Raw genomic sequence first — 25,206 nt, forward strand, 5'->3', positions numbered from 1 at the left:
CACACACATTGGCTAGTATCTGGAAAGACACCATACACACTTTGATGGCCATATGGACGAGTATGCAGGAAGACTCCCGTGCAGCCTCAGCTAGGAGAGCTTCTTTCTTCAGGGAATGGAAGGATTCTCCTTTCTTCTCTGAGACTCTTATAGGGTTGAGGTGGCACTTTCAGCCTCAGCCTTGGTTGTTTTCCACCTCATTTTGAGGGAGTTTATTTATCCTCATGGTTTCATGATGTATTCCGCTTTGAGCTTGCTCTCGCAGGGTTTTTCTCTTACTTAATAGAAGTCTCTTTCTTGAAAAAAAAAAAAAACTCTATGATTTCTGTCCTTCCATAGACTCCAAAGTGCCCAATATCGAACCCAAATGAAAAACAGATCAAAACCCCGTCTATGTGGGTGAACCCCAAACAACCAGAAATACTTTACAAAAGAGGCACTTGGAAATCAGGTTCGCAAGCGCTGTCTCAAAAGTCCAAGAAAATCACGTGTATGAGAACAATGCCAAAAAAGATGAGGTATTGATTCCAATGGAGCCAAGCATCTGCGGCAAATTGCCGGAGCTATATGTTTGTGCACTAGCATCTGCCCAAATGGAAGAACTCCTAGCAAGACTCTCCACAAGAAAACCTGTTGTCGAAGAGGAATTTTCGAATTCCAAATCCCCTGCAATCTCTTTCGCCACCATGTTACAGGTCGATTGATATGCCAAGGGTTATTTGCCCTCTACGAAGCCCAAGGCAAGGGCAAAATAACTTTGTACAGTGAAGAAACTGTGATATGAGGCAGTTTTAATGGGCGGCATGACGACCCTGGAAAATGAGAGTCCAGTCTTGAAGCCTTTCTTCAATCTCTAATGGAGGTACTAGTAACAACTCTTGAAGCATAAAAGTAATATGACACCATACAGGACGATAGTGCATGCCAAGACTATATTTTGCAGCAGCCAAAGGAAAAGAAAGAGGGGTTCAATCATCATGATGAACATGCGCTACTGAATGGATGACTTTGAGACTTAGAAAATAAGAACGTTGAGGCTCCTGCAAAGTCAGCGGATGGGAAAAGACCCTCGACCAATGTATGCTCTCAGATCATAAGGAGTTTCCCTGTAAAGAATCCCTACCATGCCATTCCAGATGAGAGAATGTGCTTCCAATCCATCAACATATTGGAAACCAGTGGACAACCCTTGATTTTACCATCAATAGAACCCAAAATGAAATCCCAGGGAGCGGGCTGCCAATATCCAAAAGCAGGGGGAGTAAGATGTGAGAGCAAATGACGCATCATGGCAGCCCACGGCTGAGAACCCTGTATAAATTGCAGCATCATTTTGCTTTTATGAGCAAGAATATGTACATGAAGGTTAAGAATATTAAGACCCCCATGCATTTTTGGTGAACAGAGATGCTGCATCGAAAGCAACATCAAACTTATTTTGCCATGTTTAGAGTGCCAGAAGGTTTCCATAACCATAGACATGAAGGTACTAAGATCTCCTTTGCTGAACATGATCAAAGGCAAATAAAACTGTATGTAAGCCATTAAAATGGATTGAACAATCCGTAGCCTGACATGCAATGGCCAAGTGGCAAGTTTCAAATATTCAAGCTTTTTCTTTAACTTTGCAAGAACCCAATCAGATTGCTGGCGTGGAGTAATCGTCCAACCTAAAGGATAACCAAGGTGGCAAACCAGTTGAGTAGGCTGGACAATTTTGCCTGGCCATAAAATAGATTGCCAGTCTGTGGAATGCAGTGGCAGCAACTTAGATTTCTGAAAAGTAACGTGATGACCAGCAGCCAAACCTAGTTCAAGGATGATAGATCCTGCTCGGTATTCTGATAGGCCTCCAATCAGCCAATGATTCACATATGTGCTTCTTGGGAAGAAGTTTTACAATTTCTTTTTTCCATGAATCCGGAAGACGATGATTTTCCCAAGTAGAATTGATCATGCATAATTCAGGTGACTTTGAATATTTCAATAGGCAAGAAAGAACTCAACTGTGAGACCATACCATCTTGGAGATTTCCATCTGCCACATGATTTTATTAAATCAAATGAATTTCCTTTCAGTAAAAGGCCCTTCTAGCTCCATAGCCTATGCATGAGTAATAATAGGAAAGACATACTGAAGGAGTTTGCTGAAGGACAAATTGATGTAATGGGATAATACCTAGGGTCCTAAGGTCTATGGTTGTGAGTGTGTGAACACATGGTGTGCCTGGTTAGGTGTTAGTAGGTGTGATTGAGTGAATCGTTGTGTGGTGTGTGATTGAGAGATTCATGGAGGTGGTGGCTTGATTATAGGATCCTGGTGGCTTTTGTTGTGACATCACATATGATGTACACTGGATACAACATGGTGCCTATATAATGGCCCTCTATTCATGAATACAAGGCCTTTTGCCTTTGCTTCTATCTCATGTACTCTCTGCCTCTGCCATGATCTCAATTATGCTACAACATGTGGTATCAGAGCTAGCTTACAAGCCTAGTCTAGAATTCTATCTCCTGCCCATGCTGCTTTTGTGTTACTTCCCTTCTACCCTCCATAGCCTCCTTGGTGCCACATGATAACCCTCTTCTTCCATTGCCTCATCTCCGACATGAAGACCTTGAGCTCCATCTACAGTAGACCTGTGAGGTTTGGAGCTCAACTTGCAGCTGTTTTGATGGTCGCCTATTACTAAGATACCACACGGTCTGCTATGCTACTTGGTGGCTTTGTGTACGTTAGCCTTGATGTCACCTTACTGTTGAAACTTCTATGCGCAAAAGGAAGGTTCCGACTTTTGGTATTGTAGCTTCTTCAAAGCGCCCACCTAACTTGCTATCACGGCTGTTACCTTCGCTCTGGCTGTAGTGTCCGAGCTATTGTTGGAACTCTTCTAAGGCCTTCGCCTGCCTACAGACAGTGCTTCTTTTGTGCAGCAGGAGAGATGAAATAACAAAACAGAAGAAAGTATTAGAGAAACATTTGACAAAGGCAAGGCACAACACAAGCGTGGCTATACAAGCTCCACTTCCAACGTTCTTTTCTGCTTTTTCCGCTCAGCAAAAGGCTCGCCATCTTCTGCAAATAGTTCGTGTGAGCTATTTGCCCACATAGCTTTGATCCAAACGCAGCTCTATCCTTGCTGTTGCGCTGTCCCACAACTCCCTAGCTTGGGTCATCGCACAAGCCGTGGGAGAGGCAATATTGAGGGAGGAATCGTCGAGTTCCATCATCGCTGCTCGCTGCTCTCTTTCCGCCATACACTCTGTCGCCGGTGTCACTGTTGTTTGGTTTTAGTTAGTTTTTTTTCCTTGTTTTAAGGTTTCTAGACCCTCCAGATTGCTGACACATGGCACACAATAACGTCCAGTAAAGCACAGTTTCCTCTACATAGGAACACAGCTGTCACATCAGTAGCCACGCTGCACACAGGTCTCTACAAGCACAATATTCTACTGCATGTGAACACAGATATTTCCTGCTAAGCACAGTGCCTCTTAAGCACAGGTTCTACATAGAAATAGAACTGTCACATCATCAAACTTTCCAAGCCTCAAAACTCTTTATCTATTAAGAATTTGAGCGAGGTACAGAAGGCAAAGTTGCTTAGTTTCCTGAGCTTTACATGGCTAGAATCACGGATTCTCCGCTCTTGAAAATGGTCATACCTTGTGGAAAGAAGCACTATGGTACCAATCATGGACTTTTCAACAACAATGGCAAAGAGTCTACATCGACATGGGCACGATTGACATTATCATTCACATGGACGTCATCGAATATTTCATTTTACATATATGGAACCGACACCATGGTGGCATGGAAACGAAGACGCAAAAGGACTTCCATCAAAGGGGGGTACTTCCCCACATCTTCAAAGTAGATTTTGTTTGTGTGTGTGGTCAATAAGGGTTCTCTGCCTTGGGATGTCCCCCTCAAATGATTGTTAGTCTTATGTTTTACCGTGCTAGATCTAACGGTATTCCCATGCATAGTCATTGTCTATCTCCAGTTGTAAACCAAGAATCTTAGGATTGAGTCACAGGTTGGGGCCATGTGTGCTGCCACATGATGGTGGGCAAGCCATGGAGCATCCCATGTACTACTGATGAGGGATGAGGTCATCAATTAGTTGGGGGAATGAAGGACAAATTGATGTTATGGGATAATACCTAGGGTCCTAAGGTCTATGGTTGTGAGTGTGTGAACACATGGTGTGCTTGGTTAGGTGTTAGTAGGTGTGATTGAGTGAATCTAGGTGTGTGGTGTGTGATTGAGAGATTCATGGAGGTGGTGGCTTGATTATAGGATCTTGGTGGCTTCTGTTGTGACATCACATATGATGTACATTGGATACAACATGGTGCCTATATAATGGCCCTCTATTCATGAATACAAGGCCTTTTGCCTTTGCTTCTATCTCATGTACTCTCTGCCTCTACCATGATCTCAATTATGCTACAACATTTGCTACTTGCTGTAAGAACCTCTTGTGAAGGAAGATCTGCAAGCCCAAATTGTCTAGAGAAATGAGCAACACATGCTGCATACAGCTGAGGCAAAAACATATCAAGTTTGCATGTCGACCTCAGGGTCAGGGCCTCTACCTTGAGGTGACAAAGGCTCCTGCTGAGAGGACAGCAAACCCACAATATCCTCTTCTGGGAAAAGGTTACGACTGGCTGTTACAGCAGCCCAAGTAATGCCAACCCCTGAATTTTCTTGAGGGGTATGGCCATTAGAAGAAGTACCATTCCATGTGCGTGGAGGTAATGGTCTTTGGCTGTAACAATTTTTCTCGGAGTCTGCCAAGCTTCCTGTAATGTCTTTTTTTTCTTTTTAAATTGAGAAGTGGAAGGCAGTGAAGTAAGATCATTCCCATTAGTAACAATCGTTGCTTTGCCTTTATCTTGGGCAACATACACCTGTCTATCACCTTTGTTTTTATCATAGAAGTCCCACCAGTGTCTTGGTTTTGCATCTGAGCTGGCATAGTAGCCTGTGGCATTTTTTGCGAACGCAAAGGACTTTGTGAAGCCATATTCCCAAATTTCTTACATTCAAAACAAGTGCTTGCAAACAAACCCCACTTAAGCTTGTAGAAAGCACTTCCCATATCAACATTATTTACAGTGACATAATAAGACTCAGGTGTGGGATTATCATTATCCCATAAAATGCAAAATCTGTTTGAATTCCCATTTGGTCTCGGAGGAAAGACCACTTTGCCCAGAGATGCTACAATTTTAGGCAAAAGGGAAGCCAAACACTGTGGGAAATCCACCACCTCTACCCAAACTAGACAACGATGGCGGATGAGGGCTTGGTAGTCCCTGGTTGGTGACCATGGAAGGACATGTACCATTTGCTGCCCAAAAAAGAGAGGAGAGTGCTCTAGTAGCATCTGCTTATGCTCCTCATCTGTCACAAAAAAACCCCTTGCTGCATAATGGTCCTTACAAACAAAAGAACCACCAAGTGTCCTGGTCAACCAATTTCCAACATCTGCAGCAACCAGCATGCGACTTGGAAAGAAAATAATTGCAGCGTGCTTGGCATAGTCCCTCACAGGATCAACTATGTCATCCACCTCTACCATCAGTCCAACTGTAGGGGATGAATCTTTCCAGGCTTTACGCGTGTCCTCAAAGCCTTCATGCTGGACTCTTGATACTGGGAGCATTTGGTCAAGAGCCTGCTGAGCGTCTTCTTTCAGTCAAAGTAGCGAAAGAAAATTACCTCTGGTAGAGCCAAAACTGGCTGTTTTTTACAGCTGTGTACAGACACACTCAATTTCATATATAGATAATTCCTTTGCTGCAGTCAACAAGTCAACTGATTCGACCAAAATTTTGGTGGTAGATTTGTTGAAGCAGTCAAACATTGACTGATTTGCACAACTGTGTTGACTGAAAAGTCACTGCAGGCAGATACTTAATCAAAATTTGTTGGAATTTTCCTGGCTTTGATCAACCCATTTCTGATTTTCTGCAAATTCAGTTGGAGAATTTCGTCCTAAGATTTTGGACCTGATTTCCTGTCATGCTTGGTACATGCATCCTCTCGAAGTTCGGTGCCTTTGCTCCTTTTGCATTCGGATTGGGCCCTCGTGCCTTGGTGATTTCACTTACATGCACTTGCAGTGTTGTGCAGGAACACACTTTGGCAGTTGTTGTGAAGTGAGTTGCCTTTGAAGTTTTTTAGTGAAATTTGGGATTTGTGCATTTTTGCCTCCTTGCAAATGGTAGGAAATGATATATTCGGCACCAGAGAATAAACTTGATGGGACCAACTACCCTTTGTTGTTGTGAAAGGTGTTTGGACATGTGGTTAGTGGAGCAGAAGTCAGGCTAGCTTCACCTGCTCCTACCACTGACACTATCACCACGACTTCAAGAGGTGGAGCTCCTACTTAAAGATCATCCGGATCTGCTACATCGGGAGGATCCATGATAGCTACTGCTGTAACTGTTTCTCATGCACCACCTACAGCAGATCGGAATAGATGGGATGGTGAAGATGCCAATGCACATACCTTGATTGCATTGTCAGGGGAATGGACCATCATTCCGCATATTTATTCTTGCAAGATAGCCAAGAATTGTTCATGCAAGGTAGCCAAGGAGTCTTGGGATACACTTTCCAAATTGTATAAGGTGTGCAATGATTCGCATGTGCATTCTCCTCAAAGAGGCTGTTTTTGCAATGGCTGATGGCAAAACCCCTGGAGAGGATGGGCTTCATGCTGAATTTTACAAAGTCTTTTGGGACATAGCTGGCCCTTCCCTACTGGCTGTCTGGAATGAGAGTATCCAAAAGGGGCTGCTCCCAGAGCATCTAAATGGAGGTGTCATTAAACTTATTCCAAAGGAAGGGTACAGAACAATGCTAAAAAAGTGGAGGCCCCTTACTATGCTGAATTGCTCTTATAAGATATATGCCAAAGCAATGGCTTTGAAACTCAGACACAAGATGGACAAGTGGATCCTGGAAGAACAAAAAGGTTTCATCAAGAACAAACACTTATTTGAGACTATCATCAATCTTTGGGAAGGGTGCACCCATGCTGAGGAAACAAAAAAAGCTTGGGTTTGGGGAAGAACTTTATCTCCTATGTAGCCTTGCTACTATCAAATGCTTCTACAAAGGTTTATGTGAATGGGGAGATGTCTTAGAGTTTTATGTAAAAGAGATCCATCAAACAAGGGTGCCCTCTAGCCCCCCTCCTATTTGCAATTGCTGCTGATGCTTTAGGGTGGCTGATTAAAGAACAAGTGGATGCAGGTGAAATCAATGGCATAGAACTCCCCTCAGGAAACCAGTTGGTTAATCAACAATTTGCAGATGACACTACCCTCACAATCAGAAACATAGATGTGGACATCCAAAAATTGCCTTTTGTGACTTTGAAGGGGGTTTGGAGGGCGAGTAGTCTGTGTCCGTACGTTGGCGTATTAGGGTGGACACCAACTATTCCATGCTCACTTCATCATAAAGGAGACTTCCACTCCAAACAAATCAGCACTTCTTGAGTGGCCAGTAGTACGCCTAGTCAATCTTTGCCTTAGGCGGCAATCTGATAGCCCCTACCGCCAAACCATACATCGGCTTCTCCCTCTTGAAGCTCAACTGAAAATTCACTTCAGCACCATGGGTGTGCCAAAGCTCCAGTCCATGTGGCCCCATCCATTCGTCCATCATGCGTGAAACCTGATCCCTCCAACATAGTATCAAATACCACTGGGGACCACTTCTCCAACCCTGTGGAGGCCAATTGGAATCTCCAAACTAGATGCGTCTAGGAGCCCACTACGCTGATCGAACCCCCTTTCTAGAGCTACAAGATCATAAGCATCGCGGTGGTTGGTTGCACACTAGGATATTAACTGCTACCAGCGTGGTGGTTTGCTTCTATTATTATTATTACAAGATGAATGGCATACAATTCATTTGTTTAGGAATTGTGGATTAGTTATGGGGTTTTATATTTCTCAATGTAAGTACAGTTGTTGAGATAGATTTATTTATTTATTTCTCAATGTAAGTGTAGTTGTTAAGATGTATATATATACATATAATAATATATGTATATACCTCCAGAGGCAGAGGGTGAGAGTCCGAAATCTCTAGGTAGTTCTAGGGCCTCAATCTCTTAAGTCACGTGGTAGAGGGCGCCCAGGCTGGAGTTTGCGAGACGCTGACCGGAAGGACGAGCCCCTTTCCTCTGGGTCCCACCCTGAATGGAGAGAGGGGATGAGATGCTGAGAGGAGAAAACAGAAGGGGACATTGTCTTACCCTTGCCTAATGGCAAGGGAGTCAAGGTAGGTACAAGGGGGGAGACTGAAGCAGCTGCTGCTACTACGGAGGAGGAGCGGGGGACGGAGGGAGGGAGGGGGGATGGGTGGTGAGGATGACCATAGCATGAGGGAGGAGGGGTGGAGAGAGGGAGGGAGGGGGACGGGTAGTGAGGATGACCATAGCAGGAGGGGCGAGGGAGGGAGCTCAGGAGAAGGGGAAGGGAGAGGGATGCGGGGGGAGGGGAGGGGGGGGTAATAGGGGCGATCACAGGCCCACCCTGCTGATTAGGCTCACCAGGGCTTAGGATCCCCTCCTCAGCCGTTGTCGAGCTAGCCTCCATAGCTTCCGCCATCGCAACGTTAGTTCCTTCTGACGCATGGGTGATTGCGGCTGTTGGACATCCACTACAAGAGGATCGCCTGGCTGGACAGTGGCCCCTGTCGCTTGTGGGGGGGCCTCCAACCAAGGGCTCCTGCAACTGTCCTCCGCGGGTGTCTCTCGAACTGCTATGTCTCTCTCCCCCTACGTCTAGCATGTTACCTGCAGCACTTTCGAGCCAGTTTGCTTGGTTTCTTTTTCTTTTTTACCTGGGTCCATTGTTGCTCTGAAGGTGTCACCTAGCGAGTCTAAGACTCCTGGCGCTCTTGTCCGAGGGGGTGCTAGGGGCCCTGGCGGGGGTTGGGGGAAGGAGCCCGGCCCTAGCCACGAGGGCAGTCTCTGGCTAAATGACGCATCTACGTGCAACGAAGACACTGGCTTGGTAACCCAAAAATCTTCACACTCTGATGAAGTGTACCCCCCTCAAGGGTCTCCAGGAGGATCCTCTGGGAGAGACTCTGGGCTCTCAACCACTAGTCTGATCCTGGGGACTTCGTCGTCTGCTACCACTGATATTGCCGAATCTAGCGGAGACTCGGGCACCATGCCAAACACTCTACCAATGGAGGGGAGGATGGATTTGTATTCCTTTGGGAGCCCCGGGAAGCGGAGCATCATTGGGAATCGAGGAACATGGTGTGTCGTGTCCATGTCCTCCACTGTAAAGCCATGGTACCAAGGGGAGAGGTACACCAAATGCAGGCCAAGTGTCAAGGCGATAGCAGGGGAGCTCAGCTGGATGAGGTAGACGCCTCTTCTGTAGATGGTGACCTCCTAAATGCGGTCGCCCTCTAGTGCCTAGCTCGCCTGGATTCACTCTCTCACATCATGGTTTAGATTGCTGTCGTCTCCAAAGATCGAGTCCTTTCCATCTTCCCTCTTGGCATACGACAGTCCTAATCTCGACTTCCCTTCCGTAAGTATACCCACTCCCGAATTCATATCAGGTTCAGAGAAGCCACCCATCACTGGTGCTAGCGGCGGTCCTATCAGCAACCCGTCTGCCCCAAGCTGAGGGCCTTCTCTAGCATAATCGAATAACGCAGCTCCGCTGCCATCCACTTTTTTTCAACATCACTAGGTTCGATCCGTCGTCGGCAGCCTAGTAGAAAAGGAATGCCTCAAATGTGTCATAGTAGTCGTCTGTGCTTCTGTAACCCTCTGGATTAAAGGCTCCAAACCTGACTCCCTTCTCAGTGATGCCCACGATCACGCAAGGACCCTTAAAGTCACATTTCTCGTGAAATGTTGCGGCACTGAAGCCATCGATAGACGCCTTGTAGCAGCATTTCAATTCTCGACCGGCTAAGAAAGTGTCTGCTAGGAGAGCATCGGGAAATGGAACAACGATGTCGAGGTAGGGAGAAGCTTGAGGGAGTTGGTCTTGTGGTTGCTGCTGCTGCTTTTTACCGAAGAGGCCTCTGAAAAGGCAAGGAGGAGGAGGAGGAAGAGGAGGGGGGAGACGCCATAGCTAAGGGTCGCGAGGTCTGATGAGCAAAAGACGATGCAAAGAGTGAGAGTGAGCAACGAGAGAGAGGAGAAGATGATGATGAGGTGGTGGGATCAGGCTCAAGGAGGCTGGTACTGCTTTGATACCATGTTGGAAACGAGCAAGCTGAGCAAAATGGAGACAAGAAGATGGACACAAATGAAGAACTGTCTCTAAGAATGAAGAGAAATGAGGGCCATATGTAGGCTACCTCTACATCCATACTGACATCATAGATGACCTCATACCAAAGGCCACCAAGCTCCTAGAATCTCTCCCCTATCTAGCATCAAGCGGATCTTGGAAAAGAAACAACCCTCCATCGAATTGGCCACGCAATGATAGAAGGTGTCTTTCTCCATGAGCTCCACCACACCAGCCAGCAAAGAGAGAGAGAGAGATGCTAGTATTCTACTCCACCAGCCCGCGTTGAGAGGGTGTCTCTCTCTGTGCGCTTTGCCACACCAGCCCACAACGTGAAAGAGAGAGAGTGGCAGGCCCGTCACATGATGGGAGAGGGAGTGGTTCTCTGCTTTGCCAAGACACGCAACCAAAAGATCCTGTGTGATGTGAATACTCCGCCCTAAAGACATGCAACGAAGGGTGCGAGTCCTCAGCTAACACTCTTGCGATACCTCATAGAGCCCCCACTTTGTGTTTCGCCAAGAACTACGCCAAGTAAGTAGGTCCATTTCATTTTAGTGAGGAAGAAGATCACGGCCGATCATGTGGCTAGATTGCTCATGCAGAATATCTTTAAGATCAGCTTTCATCAAAGCATTCTCGAAAAAGGAGGCAAGCAAAATGTCACATCAAATTGGGATATGAGCTTTTCAAATTCAAGAAAAGTATAGAGGTAAGATCACCATAATATTTTTACTCCTTGGTTTGACTATTATTTCCACGAAGGTGTGTAATTGGATAGGGCGAAACTCTGATTTGTTACTTTTCACTTAGAGGATCGACATCAATATGGTGGAGGGCTGCCATGACAAGTATGCGAAAATAAGATCGTAGTTGGACGATGAAGTAGCTCGAAGCATTTTCTACCCTAAAACTTCGCTTGGGACATGGTGGTGCAATGAGACGTTCTTGAGCAGTAGTTTTTAGGATATTTTGCTGAAATTTCAAGCATTCAACTAGAAAGATGAAATCAAACAACAGAGAAATCTCTATACTGATTTGAAGGTTTCAATTCAGAATGAAGTTGCTCTATTTGATCCTATGCACCTAGAAGAGGCTATTGACATCACCATGAAGGTAGAAAAGAAGCTAATCTTTTCCAATAAATGGGACCAACTTCATGGAGAACTTAAGGGAGTAGCGTCAGCATAGATCTTAGGAAGGACCATAAAGATTCCAACTTAGTTCCATAGAAGCAAGAAACGGAGGCACAAAAGAAATCTTCAAACTTTTGACCGGAGAACAAAGACAAAATCACACTGTAAAGGGGGATGTTTCGAATGCGGAGAACAAGGCGATAACATCTTCGAATGATTTGGCAAGAATGCAATGGTGGGCAACAATAAAGACCCCTTCTTACAAAAACCTAAATGTCAATACAATATAGACCTCCAAAAGGTAAAGATAGCTTCTCCAAAAGGTAAAGATAGCTTATCCACAGCTTGTTAAAGGCATGGGCGTAGGTATCATACTCAGCACTATTCCTGGTTCAACCCATAATTTTGTTTCTTATAAGCTAGCACAAGAATTAAGAAATTGGAATAGGGTAAGCTGAACTTGCCAATGGAGCATCCAGAAATCATAAGGGAAAAGCATATCCTCATGTTGAGAGGCTTAGGGTTCCTATCAACAAGGATCCGCCCGATCGAGTCTAAGAAACTCAATTTGTAGACCTTGATATAAATGGATGCCAATGTGTATGTAGCTGTCAGAATGTATATATATGTGAGCTTTTGTTTGTAATCCCTGACGATGTTGATCGGTATGCCATTGTAGCTAGCCTATTGTGCATGGTTGAAGCTATTTGTTTCAACTCTGTGTTGAGAGTCATGAGATTAAATCTGCATTTTCTGTTTCGTTTTTAGAGGGCGACTTCAGGCATGTTCTTGGATTTGTCTAGATATATGTTTTCTAACCTAGTAAAGGATGTGCGGATTTCACCCTTTTGAAGTTTTGCCGATATGGTAACAATTATTGTGCCAGTTGTATTTTAGAAGTTTTTTTGCTTATATAAATTAGACTCGTGTCTTCACTTGCATTTGTAGCTTGGATAAAGAGAATGTCGACTATTTGTTGCTCAGCTGCCTCCTTTAGTGCTAGCGTTTGTCTGCCCTTCCTTTCTAGCGTGCTGGAAAAATTCAGTACAAAGACCTATGTATAAACGGATATTCATTTGTGTGTGGCTGTTTGGAAGTGTATATTTCGACAGCATTTGTTTATATTCTCTACACCCACCATTGGGCGCGGATGTCATAGTAGCAAGTCCTTGCTGTGCATGATGTGTTCATGGTTTTCGACCTTGTGACTGTCGTGATTATTAAATTTAACTCAACCGAGTCAGGTAGAAATAAAATTGGAAACTGGGAGAGGAATCAGCCAATGAATTCAGCTTAGAATACACGAATTTGCAGCCCTGACACTAAAATGAAGAATGTCTCCTACAACTTTAGATTTTGCCTGAATTAGCTGACTTGCACCACATTTGAGGATTAAAGATACTGCAGAATAGACACTTGACTATTTAATATGTCATCATGCTGTTGCCTTTCTCTATTCGGACTATTTTCGGATAGTACTAACTGATCAAATAAATACTTGATCACCCTATTGAGAGGTTGAGTTCATATAAGAATAGAAAACTCTCTTTAAATTCTAATTTGAAGGTCTAACCCTAAAAGTAAGCAGACTGTAAAGTAAATAACTAGAGCTAGACATCTCCACTTAACGTCACTTTTTGCATACATGTCCTAAAAAGTGAAATTGATTTAGGCCATGACTAAAGTCCAAACCTAGATCAGGTTATATTTTATAATCCATCTAGGTCTCGAGGCCATATTGAACTGCACCTCACCAAGGTTCTAAATGGCCTTTGGTTTGATGGTAAAATCCTCGTAACGTGGTCATTGTGAATCTCTCTTCAAGGCACATCTGCAAATATGTTCATTCTATGCTTTGACTATAAAGACAAAGTTACGACAGTCCATTATAGTGACAGTTTTGATCCTGTGGCAGTAAAATGCTTTAATTTGGTAATTGCAGCTTCCCTTATATCGTTCTAAAGATCTCTTCAAGATGCATCTTTGTTAGTTTCAACCTATGTTTGTGGTTTGTCTCAGGGCCTTGGCCATTTCTCGTCTGTGTGTAGTGACTTAACTTGGGCTGCGATGTCGATTTTGAATTAAAGGATGGACACTCATCCTCAAAAGAACAAGGTTCTCAAGGATTAAAGCTAAACTCCTTAGAAATAACAGTGTTAAGTAGTAAATTGTCTGTCAGTAACCTTGGGGCTGAATTCCAAGCGATGAACCCCTTAAGAAAGGATGCTCAAGAACAATTTTTAGTGACCCCATGGTTGATTACCACATGTATAAGGCGTGGTAATCAATGAAGGTCTTAAAGAGACCACATGGATGAACCCTGAGAAATGATCTCAGAGGCCACGAAGGGTGGTAGCATACAATGGTACAGACATACACATCTGTCGGGGTAGTCTGGCTAGAAATTAGTCTGCAGGCTGTTTGGCAGAAGATAATTTTGACTATATTATACCAACTTGCTCATGTGGGTGTCCATATCGCTACCTGCTTGCTTTGTCTGCTACAGAAGATAAAGTTTCTCTCCAAAACCTTGCCCCACTTGGCTTCAGGGTAACTTGCAAGATCTTGTACGCACTCAACTTGGACAAAGGCACTTTTGCTGGCTGTATGGCCTCAAGTCTCCTCCCGTGAACTCGGTCCAACTTTACGCTCGCACAAGTCATGCACCTTCTAAAACCCATGCAACTGCACTGGCATGCAGTTTGAATCTCTTAAAGGCAATTCACCAAAATTTACAACTCTGCATCAGCCATCAATCTCCATTAATGCAGAAAAGCAACTGCGACGCCTTTTTTGTGGTAGCCCTTTATGCAGACATCTGTACTGGTCGCCAGAATTCTCCCACCTTTTGTGTTCCTAGATAGATTCTACATTGGCCAGCATGCAGTCCGAAGCATGTGGCTTCTTAGTGCAGCAATCAGATGGAAATCTGACTGTGCCACCTTGCAAGCTCTATTTCTACAATCCGACAAGCCGTTGGCTGACCTACATCCCAGCTGCAAAAAGCTTGCATTAAGTGCTCTATTTCAACCACAAGCACTACTTTCTTATGAAATGGTCAAGACGAAAAAACGGCAGATTGAAAAGTAAGTGGTCACCATTGCTGCTGCTAGAGCAATGACCAGGTCCATGGTTTTACTGTTTGGACAGGTCCCTTGGTAGCGACTTTAATCCTCTCAAAGATATTTCTATATCAACTGAAATAAGAAGACAAGTTGTATCTGATGTTGGAGTTTACAGCCTTCTGATCTGAATGAGTAGCGTTCATGCTCTTAGACGTGCTACCGATGACCTAATTGGATCATGGGGATAGCAGGCATGCCACCCAGTTAGACTTAATTAATACAGTGACTTATACCATGGGTCACCCTGAGCCTGTGTAGAGCATAGTTACCAGGGAACGGTGTTCCGACATCTGGAACATCTGGAATGCCATTCCAGGTAGCAGGCCAGAACCGGAACGGCCCCGGAACTTCAAAAAATAAATAAATATAATAATAAAAAAATTTTGGCTCTTTGAAAGTTTCAGATAGGTATTTCAGAGCTTGCATATGAAGTTTAAAGCTGTAAAATGTTGGTTTCTTTCATGACGTGGCGTTCCGGTTCTGGTTCCCCCGTTGCCGTTCCGTCACCAGAATTTTTGGAACGTTCCGGTTCCCTGGTAACTATGGTGTAGAGTACGTTTGAGCTTATGCATTCCTAGTAAGAACTTGTGGCCATACCAGAAGCCAGGGAATGACATCATTGGGACATCCTCTTGGCTCCATGGGCGAATGCATCCATGTATAATGTTCCTTTTAAGCTTTGTAGTCCAAGAGATACAACGAATAATTTTTTTCATATTATCTTTGTTGCTACTATAAATGGTGCATCTTTTTATTCCTTTGGAAACAGGGATTAAAAGTAAAACCAAGAGTAGCAAGAAGGTTGAGAGATTTTGAGTGTCTCTACATATACTATTTTCTTCTCTTATTATAAGATGGCTTGTTCTGCAGCCTGATGTGCATGCATTCTGACGTTGGTTAATAATGATGCCTACCCAAATCGATGTAACAATGCAAAACAGAAATGGTCTGTCGCTTCCAGTTTGTTCTTGGCTTTGTAGGGATAAAGAACAAGAGTCACAAGAAGGCTGAAAGCTTTTGAGTTCCATTACATTTATGGTTTTGTTCTCTTATAAGATGGTTTAGGTGCATGCATCTGATGTTTGTTAATATATGATCCCATTCTAATTTGATGTAAGGAAGCAATTTGGATTAAAACGGACATGGTCTGTTGCTTCAGGTTAGTTCTTGGCTTTATACTTCCCATAGCATGGTACTATGGAGCATTTTTGTATCTAACTGAGTATTACCACTATGATCCACGGGAGCGTTCTGGACTTTCTGCTTGTGCTATTGCTGTAAGTTGTTCTCTTGTCATGCTTCCCTCCCAATAAAGCATAACAATGTGTGTAGGATAGCTGATTTTACTGTAGATTGAGCACTTCCCAACTCCTAACATTTTTTATGATGTTCAATGTACATCACTGACTGTGAATGTGGCCAGCTTCTTAATTCTACATTTTGAAAAGATGTTTTTTGGGGAATTTTTTGCTTCTTGAACGTTCTCTCTTATTTGAATGCATCCTTTTTCTTGTATACTGTTTCTATGGACCAGGAGCTGCATCTTATTTGCCTTGAGTCTAAACTTTTGAATAAGCCAAAATAAGTTTAAGCAAGGCTTATTAGCACAAAAGAACAAAACTTTATACACATTCACGCACATTTCCTTTGTTTACTGTTCGAAAGTTTATCCACTGATACTGGTGTAAGTTCATAAAGAATCCTAGATGGAGGTACCTTGAAGGACTTTGCAGCCTCAATTTGTACCAGAAAGCTATTGACAAAGTTGCATTTAAAAATAAACTTTTAGGTTGCATCGATATCAGAGTAATAAGTGAAATGTTTCGTCCATGCAGGCTCTGATTTTTACATTGACCATCATCCTTGTCGCCCTTGTGTTGCTGCTGAAACACTGAAGTGAATCTTGATCAGTAAGGTTGGTGGTCATGCTCGGCTCCCAACAAGTAAATATTTAATATTGTAATCCTTCTGAATGAACTCTAGAGAATCACTGCATTTTGATTTTAATGTACATGAATGCAAGTTCAGGCATCTCTAATGAAGAACACGAACCGCTCTTGTAAAATGTTGGGAGGAGAAACATGAAAATTACATGGCCCAGGTAGAAGTTTATCAAGGAATTCAATAATATGAAACATTCAAGAGGGACAGTCAGCTGTTTTGTATGGTTGATTGGCTGAGCATTGCATATTGAAGGTAGATCCTCACATGCGAAACATTCTTTTGAGAAATATGAAATTTCTCACATCTTAGAAGAATAAAGTACATGGATCCTCCTGTGCAAATCTTGTTGTCTAGTAGATCTGAGAACCTCTTTCTGCGTACATGTTTGGAGTTGCAATGCCATTGGTAACTCAAATTATATCATATCTTAAAATACATCAGATCTCATTCTGCAGTCTATAGATGTGAGAACAGTATATTTAGTTACATTTTCACCGAGTTGCAATGTATTTGTTAAATCTTGTAGACATTAGACAAATTCTATTTGAGTACTTCATAATGTCGATGTTAGTTGTCTGGCATCCCCCCATGTCATTTTTTAATCCGAACTTTCTAGGATGCTCATCCCCCCCCCCCCCCCCAAAAAAAAAAAAGGGGAAAAGAATTGCATGTCTCACACCCCTATTTCTGCTAAAGGGCATGCCAGGTCAAATGGAGAGTCTTTGCATGGACTGGTGTTGTCAAATTTTTAGAATAATTGAAACTTCTGGTGATACTTGTTTGGCATCCAACAGTGTCATTTTTTGATCCTAACTTTGTTATTATTTTAGAAATTCTTACCATAACCCCCTTGGGCCCGCCTCTTTTCCTTCCTGTAAGCAAACTTTGAATGACATGTATCATACTTCTACCATTTTGAACAAATAGTCTTTACTACATACATCAAAGCATACTGCTGCGAAATTTTTTTAAATTTAATGTTCAAAATTTGAACGAGTTATTTAGTATGTAATGCCACATTGGATTAGTATTTTAAATCTCCACCATACCTCTTTTTTACTTTTTTTTTTTTCAAAAGAAAGGAACCTTCTGTTAATGCTTGAAAGATTTCATACAAGACAACCACCCCAAAGGTGCTGAGAATGATAAACCGAAGAAAAACCGGCATGTTCCAGAGGAGCCCAGCTCACTGCCTAGGGGATCTTTGGAACTGGGGCTAACAGCCAAGTGGGGGGACTATACAGCCAACGAATCCCTCGCGGAGTGAAGATGTAGAAAACCCTACAGGCCAAGCCTTGCAGAAACGAGCTCGCCTCTCAATAGTCGCCCTGGAGCCTGGAGTCCCGTGCTTCCAGGTGGGGACCGTAGAGTGTAAATAATATCCTGACAGAATGCAACCAAGGTAGCCGAGGGTGGTACCGGGTGCTCTCTCATCACAAGATTGCATCGAGCCACCCAAATGTTCTAAGCCGTGATGCTAGCTACCACCTCCCAAACAATGTCCTCCCTAGGAGGAGCAGCATGCTCTGACCCTGTATTCGGTAGGTTGGAGAGATCTCATCAATTTGAAACACGTGTCCTTCCTCTGTCAACCAAGCCACCATCTCCCAGGTGTAATCTCTGTGTATACTTTGCATGCGTATCATGATCCTGAGGGCTCTCATCTAGATCCTCGCTGCGCTACGATAGCTCCATAGTCAGTGCAGGATAGTCTCCATGACACCATCTGAGCAGCAATGGCACTGCCCCTCCACTCGCATGTGCTCCAACCACGGGTCGATGGGCAAGCCTCCGTGGACTGCCAGCCAGAAGTATGAAATCTTCCTCGGTCGCAACTTGGACAACAACCGCGTCGTTGCACTACGACAGCTCCATAGGCAGTGCGGGATAGTCTCCAAGACACCATCTGAGCAGTAGTGGCACTGCCCCTCCACTTGCATCTGCTCCAACCACGGGCCGATGGGCAAGCCTTCGTGGGTTGCCAGCCAGAAGTATGAAATCTTCCTCGGTCGCAAGTTGGATCACAACAACGTTTAAAACCTGGAGCGAACATCTCGGGGCACTCTCTGGGTCACCCATTGTCTTTCCCTCGAGGGAGTCCACCTCGATGAGTTCATGTGAAGTCTCTTGCCAATCCATGTGGTGTAGGAAAAGAAAGGCACCTCATTTATCATCTCAGTAGGCTCTGTCCCTGGAGGGCCAGAACCACTCCCCCGGGTCCCATTGGATCTCCCTCAGGGGTCTACCCTCCCATAGCCAGAGGCGCCATCAAGAGGCGTCCTGCTTTGAGATACTGGGATCAATGTGGCACTTCTTTCCCAAGCGTCCTACCACTCTGATCATCTGCCAATGTATCCCATCAAGACTCATTCCATCTCAGGGTCACTCCTAGTGAGGGGTTGAAGTAGGCCTCCAGGTCCTACACGGAAGAAGTCGGGGTGCATGCTGTCGTGCTGCATCAAAATCCTCAAGGGAATACTTGTACGGGAAAATTGCCCCAACCATCTGCTGTCTCTCCAAATGTGAAGTCCTTTCCACCAAGACTCAGGAATGGCTAAGTCGATCTCGCCCATGTGTTGCCCTGTCCCTCTCAGATGTGCTATGGCGTCAAGCCTCGCCTCTGCCTCCATAGGTAGTTTGCTCTAGGAATCAAAAGACCCTACTGGACGACTGTCCCATTGTGCCCAGCCAATGTGATTCCGTTGCCCAAGCGTACGTCCCTCCTGATCTCTGACCTCTGGGTGCCACATAAGGGGATGGCGCTCAAACTCCTCTTTGCATCTGGGCAGAGCACGGATGAGGCTCCCTGCTAGTCTCTACCACACCTTGTGGAGGCGCCTCATCATCAGGGGGGAGCTCTTTCCCGTAAGGGGGGCCTATGAGAAGATCCATCTATGTGAAGGCTGCCACTGTCCCCCAGTGCGTGGGGTGTTCCTTAGAAGCCCTCTTTGTAAGAGGAGCTTACAAGGCTCGGTACGTGGGGTGAGAACACGAACCACCAACTTGCCCAGAAGGGCCCTGCTCTGCATCTTCGGATCGATGATACCTAAGCCTCCTAGTGCTTGCGGCATGATCACCATCTACCAAGCTACTTGGGTCCTAGTGTTCCTCATGCCGTCTGAACCTGCCCAAAGGAAGTTCCGTACCAACTGTTGGAGTTGGCCAATGCATCCTCTGTGAAAGCACCAACATGAGGCAATAAACCAGGTAGTGGCAAGGACCTGGTTTGCCACTAAGGTGCGACTTGCGAGGGAGAGTTTGACCGAGCTCCAATAGAGAAGCTTGCGTTGAACACCCTGAAGGACCGAGGCAATCTGTTGCTCTGCTGTGATGTCAATACCCACTTGGCATTTGAGGTATCTCGCTGTCTGGCCCCGCGGTATCCATTTGAAACCAAAGTCACTCCCCCACTCACGGATCTCATGTGTCTCCTCAAAGCTCGTGAAGAAGCCTATGGATTTTGTCCAGTTGATCCGTGTCCTCGAGGCCTATAGCCAAGGCGCCTCTCTGACTCTCTCTAGACTCATTGTGGTGCCCTCAACATACAAGGGTGTGTCATCTGCAAACTCTGAGTCAAGGGGCTCCTCCTCCTGTCTGATTGGGAGCCTCAACCTTGTGAGACCGGCCACCTGTGATCTCAAGTAGTAGCCGAGAGCCTCCGCTACAAACAAGAAGAGGAAGGGAGCTAGTGGGCAGTCCTGACCGACCGAGCGGAGAGGAAAGGCCTCGCCTGTGTGTCCTTCGATAATCATCTGACTAGAGCTCCCTGCATATAGTGCTGAAACTCCTCTGACCCATCGGTCTGAGAAACCCAATCTCCTCATAGTGCCCTCGAGGAAAGACCACTCCACCCTGTCGTAGGCCTTCTCGAAGTCCAAGAGAAGGATGGCCAGTGACGACTCCTTGGACCAATCCAGTGCCTCCTAGAACGTGAAGATGATGTCCAAGATGCTGCGCTCCTGGACAAACCTAGTTTGTGTCATGGATGATGTCGGTAAGATGAGGCCGTAACCGCAAATTCAAGACCTTGGCGAGAATTTTGTATGTAGTATCAAGCAAAGTGATCGGCCTCCACTATCGGATATCTGACCCTATCTCCCCCTTTCGGGATCAAACAAATCCACCCCCTGTGCAAGGACTGAGGGAGAAGGCCTGTGTCAAAAATCTCCTGGCAAGCTAAATGGAAAGGGGTGGAGATAATCTCCCAGAAGTTCCGGAAGAAGGCCGGAGTCAAGCCATCCCCCCCGGGCATTTCTGGGTCGGGAGAGCCTTGAGGGCTTCCCAGAGTTCCTCATCTATGAAAGGCTTCTCAAGTCTGCTGCATAGGTTCTGCGAAACTACTATCGAAACGTGATCCCAAACAAGCTCTCGGGCCACAAGACCGGCTGGGGTCATCCTCTCTGTTTGAAAGAGCTGGCTATAAAAACCGGTGGTCATGTCTAGAATCTCTTGCGGGTCAATGTGCATGAGGCCCTGCAAGTCCCGGAGACGTAGTAGCTGTGTGCCAGTCGATCGGGGTTCGTCATCCTATCCCCTTGCTGTACCCATCGGGCCCGGGAGGAATGATAGGAGAGCTTAGCCCGTCGTGGGGTACGTGATCCAAGTTGTACCACGAAGTAAGCAAATTTTTGAGATAGAGATGTGGATATGGAGATGTCACTACCAATGCCGGATCCAATTGATCCAGATGAATCTAGTGAAGAAGATGAAGATCACAATATGAGCCAAGAGGAAGATGCGCATAATGACATCGCATGAGAGGAAGATGGAGATCACGATATTGCGGAAGAAGATAACAATCATCAAGAATCACCACACTTTATTGAAGAAGATGATGAAGTACTTTTAGGTGAACGTACAATGCTAGAGTACGATGATGATATAGGAGATCGGCGGCTCCGTGTCTTGAAGCTCGAGACGAGCACTCTCCAATCTATCAGTAAGCCATTGAGACGTTGGGTCCTGCTCCCTGAGCCTCTCGATGGAGGCGAGGTCTCTCCTCAAAGCCCGCTCGTGCTCCTGGAGGGTCGTCCTCTGCCTGAGGGCGTGAGCCTGCAGCTCCACACTGCTCCTCTAAATGGCATCGGCAACCCAATCCGCCCAGCTCTTTTTTACTTTTATGATGTAAGTCGTGACTTGACTATTCTGTGTCGTTAACTATAATATCAATTCATTTCACATTTAGCACATAGGGCAGTAGTCTCTGAGTCTGGCATGTGAAGGAACAACCCACATGCAAGTTAACATTGCAGTTGTCAAACTCAAAATCCTTACCAGCCTTCTCTTCTAGATGTGAGTTGAATGTAGTTTACTCTAAAAACCATGCCCAAAGGCTTTTTTTTTTCATGCTATAAGGCAACTTTGATGTGGCGATTTGGATAAAACGAGATGGCCCGTAGAGATAGGCATGTAGGAATCGATTTGGGACCAAGTTCTCCACAAGTTGTGTAAATTTGCACGTATTTTTTTGTTTTTTGGGAAATATATGGACTAGAGTTCATGTCAACTTTAGTCTAGTTAGCTGTGGGACGTTGAGTTTGCATGGCTACTTTCATGCTCTTTGCACCTCTTCATGCGTCTCACCCAGCGGCGCTCTCCTTTTTCAATGCACTATTGTTTAACTTCCAAAGGCATTCTTCTATCACGTGAGGTGTTGAACAAATTGAGAGCGAGGCTATAGGTGTCAAGCGGATCGAGAGACAAGGCAAGAGTCATTGAGCAGATTGAGAGCAAGGCTAGAGCGCATGGAGAGGCAAAGCAACTTTACAGTAGAAGTGCGAAAATGTGGAAGGCGGAATGCACAAATGCGCAAATGGAGATGCGGAATTGCGAAAACGAATGTAAAAATGCTTAAGCCCTTCATCAAAATGTTTGCGTGCGTCTTTTTGTCGGGTAGGGCACCCTTCTTAAAAGTCTTTGTAAAGTCCACTTTGCTTATCCCCTCGGTGTCGTTTGGAATTTGAGTGGCTCAGTTTGTCCACCATCTTTGCTAGTGAAAGTTTCTAGCTTTTTTTGGCAGCATGTAAAGACGTGTCCTAGCCATGTTTGGCTCAGAACGAATTAGTTGCTAAGTCCCATGATATAGTATATGCAAAAATGATATACTTGGATGTCAATATCTTGGCATTGTGCAATGTCAACTGCTTGTGTGATGGATTGCCTATGCGACTACAATCGGAATTGGGTCACACATACTGTGATAGGCATAATAATAATAAAAGGGATGAAGGAATGGGTAGCCACATAGGACCCCTATCAAGAAACTATTAATTAATCTCTCTGGGGTTGTGATGGTCAATTAAGCCCCGAGCAGCAAAACCTTATGGATTCGGAGGCTTTTGGAAGAAGCCACCAGCCTGCTGCCCACAGCTATAGTCAATTGGTCAGCTCCCCCTCAATTAAATTGAGGGAGGAGGTAGAGAGGGAGGAGGAAGTAGAGGAGGAAAGCAAGAAGGAAGAAGTGGAGGAGTAAGGAGAAGAATTAATTTGTATGACAAGGATCAATTCGCAAAAGCGAGGGGGTATCAATTAATAGATTTTAGTTCGAGATGCAATTAGGAGGTGTCATCCATTATAGGTAGCTTAAGTCTTATTATCATTAGTTTCCCCCACTTATATAGCATTAAAGCCAAACTTCATTAGTTTCGTGAATTAATAATCAAAGAGGCCTCAACCCATAGATTTTTTTTGCAACGGCATGAAAGCTTGGCACATCACTCTACCTCACAAAATTCTTTCAAAGTAACATATATATTTTCTTATATTTTGAGCTTTTGTCCTCTAACTATTAGACCCAAATAAAAGATATGATGAATTACTTGCAATACTAAGAAACGGCATAAATAAAGAATTTGGTGCGTGTGTAAATTTTGAGATTCCATCCTCTTACCATTAGACTCGATGAAAATATGATGAATTACTTGTGCTACTAAGAAATGGCATAAATAAAGAATTCGATATGTACACACCTAAAATTTATGTGCTCAGCTAGAAAGGTGCCTAATTCTACTTCCTTTTTTTAACTTTGAAAATTCGGAGACACCACCATGTTCTCGCATATAGGAGTGCTTTCATGTGCATGATGCATTGGTTTAATGATATGGATTTCGAGAGAGAAAAATATTCTTATGATTTTAAAGGTAGTGGTAGGGCTTGATGTGCCAAACTTGATATGTGTGCGCTTAAAATTCATGTTCTTAATTATAGAAGGGGTGTTACAAGAATTGAGACTGGGTATTTTGGCATGGTTCTACCTCCTTTTTTTTTTCGCTTTGAAAAATCAAGAGCCGTCGCCATTTCAAGAAAGAAAATAATTGTTACAATTTAAAAGGTTGTGGTAGGACTTGATATGCCATTTATCATGACACTTCTTCCTACCCCCCCTCCCCTCCCTCCTTTCCTCTTTTGGTTACTAAAATTGAAGAAAAGAATATATTGCAATTGGTGTTAACTCTTGAATTAAAGGTTGGATTAGAGCGTGTTAATATTTGAAGGTAGGCATTGAAAAATAACTCTATGGCATAAAGCGAAGTCATGTTCCGAGAGAGAGAGAGAGAGAGAGAGAGAGAGAGAGAGAGAGAGAGAGAGAGAGAGAGAGAGGAGGGAGGGACATGTTCTTTTGAATCTTTGTTAAGGTTATTGCAATTTTGATCATACAATTTGCACATGGGAATTTAATCTGAGCAGGTACATGTGGTGTGAAGATTGCAAATATATTTTCTATGTTTTGGAGTATCCTTGTGAGAAGTCACTTAGGATGTTCCATGTATGTTTCTTGTGCTTTGGAGTATTCTACAAGGGTTTGCTCAAATGGAAAATGGACTCTGCATGTAGAGCGTTGATTTGAACATTCGTGTGCGCTGATGTATAGGTTGGATGTATATCCTTTGTGCTTCAGAGTATTCCTAAAAAGGTTTGCTTAGATGGTACATTGAATATGCATGTGAAATATTGATTTGAATTTGTGCGAGCAACCAAGGCAAAAGGAAACAAATACTCACACTACCATGAATACATTATGAAACATTGCAACCAAACTTAAGTGACATGGGGCTAAGTAATTTGGAGTAAAATTTAGAGTATTTTTGTAAGGGTTTTGGCACATCATTTTAGTGAGAGAGAGGGTTACTCTTTTGAAGATTGGCTTAGAAAATTGCATGTATGCTTCTTGTACTTCAGAGTATTGCTACAAGGGTTTTCCTAGATGGTACATGAAATTTGCATCTAGAGTGTTGGTTGGCGCATGCGTGTGCACTAATGCATGGGTTAAATATACATTCTTTGTGCTTTGGAGTATTCCTGTAAGGGTTTGCTCAGATGGTACATGGAAAATATATGAAAAGTATTCAGTTAAACGTGTGTGTGTGCTCAAGGCTCAAGAAAGCCAAAACTCATAACAATGTAGGCACATTATGAAACATCGCAATTGAGGCTTAACCAAATGACATGAGATTAAGCGATTTGAAATGCAATCTGAAATATTTTCATATGGTTTTACTCAAATTGCATATGGAATTTGCGCATGGATATTCATCTGAATATGTGCTTGTGATGGTCTTTGTCTATTTGAACATGTGCATTTGAGTGTTTGTTTAGACGTAAAGATTGCATGTACATTTCATGTGCTTTGGAGTATTCCTACAAGGTTTTGCTTAGATGGCACGTGGGATTTGCATGTAGAGTGTTGATTT

The 25,206-nt window shown here is 44.1% G+C and overlaps 1 protein-coding gene and 1 pseudogene across 3 annotated transcripts in view; one reads left to right on the forward strand and one right to left on the reverse strand.

The window, feature by feature from the left end:
* Positions 1–16,891, forward strand: part of LOC147905037 (large ribosomal subunit protein eL20z-like) — a 40,557-nt gene extending 23,666 nt beyond the window's left edge. For all 3 annotated transcript variants that reach the window (XM_087396596.1, XM_087396605.1, XM_087396613.1), the window contains 2 exons: positions 15,732–15,849; positions 16,408–16,891. In XM_087396596.1, the coding sequence (XP_087252722.1) occupies positions 15,732–15,849; positions 16,408–16,467 (178 nt within the window). In that variant the 3' untranslated portion in view covers positions 16,468–16,891. The remainder of the gene's footprint in view (positions 1–15,731; positions 15,850–16,407) is intronic.
* On the reverse strand, positions 9,492–15,214 carry LOC147905039 (uncharacterized; annotated as a pseudogene).
* Positions 16,892–25,206: the final 8,315 nt, after the last annotated feature.

Source organism: Dipteris shenzhenensis, chromosome 2 (genome assembly GCF_047967505.1).
Source record: "Dipteris shenzhenensis isolate YYH24624 ecotype China chromosome 2, Dip_SZ_1.0, whole genome shotgun sequence".
Taxonomy (NCBI): Eukaryota; Viridiplantae; Streptophyta; class Polypodiopsida; order Gleicheniales; family Dipteridaceae; genus Dipteris; species Dipteris shenzhenensis.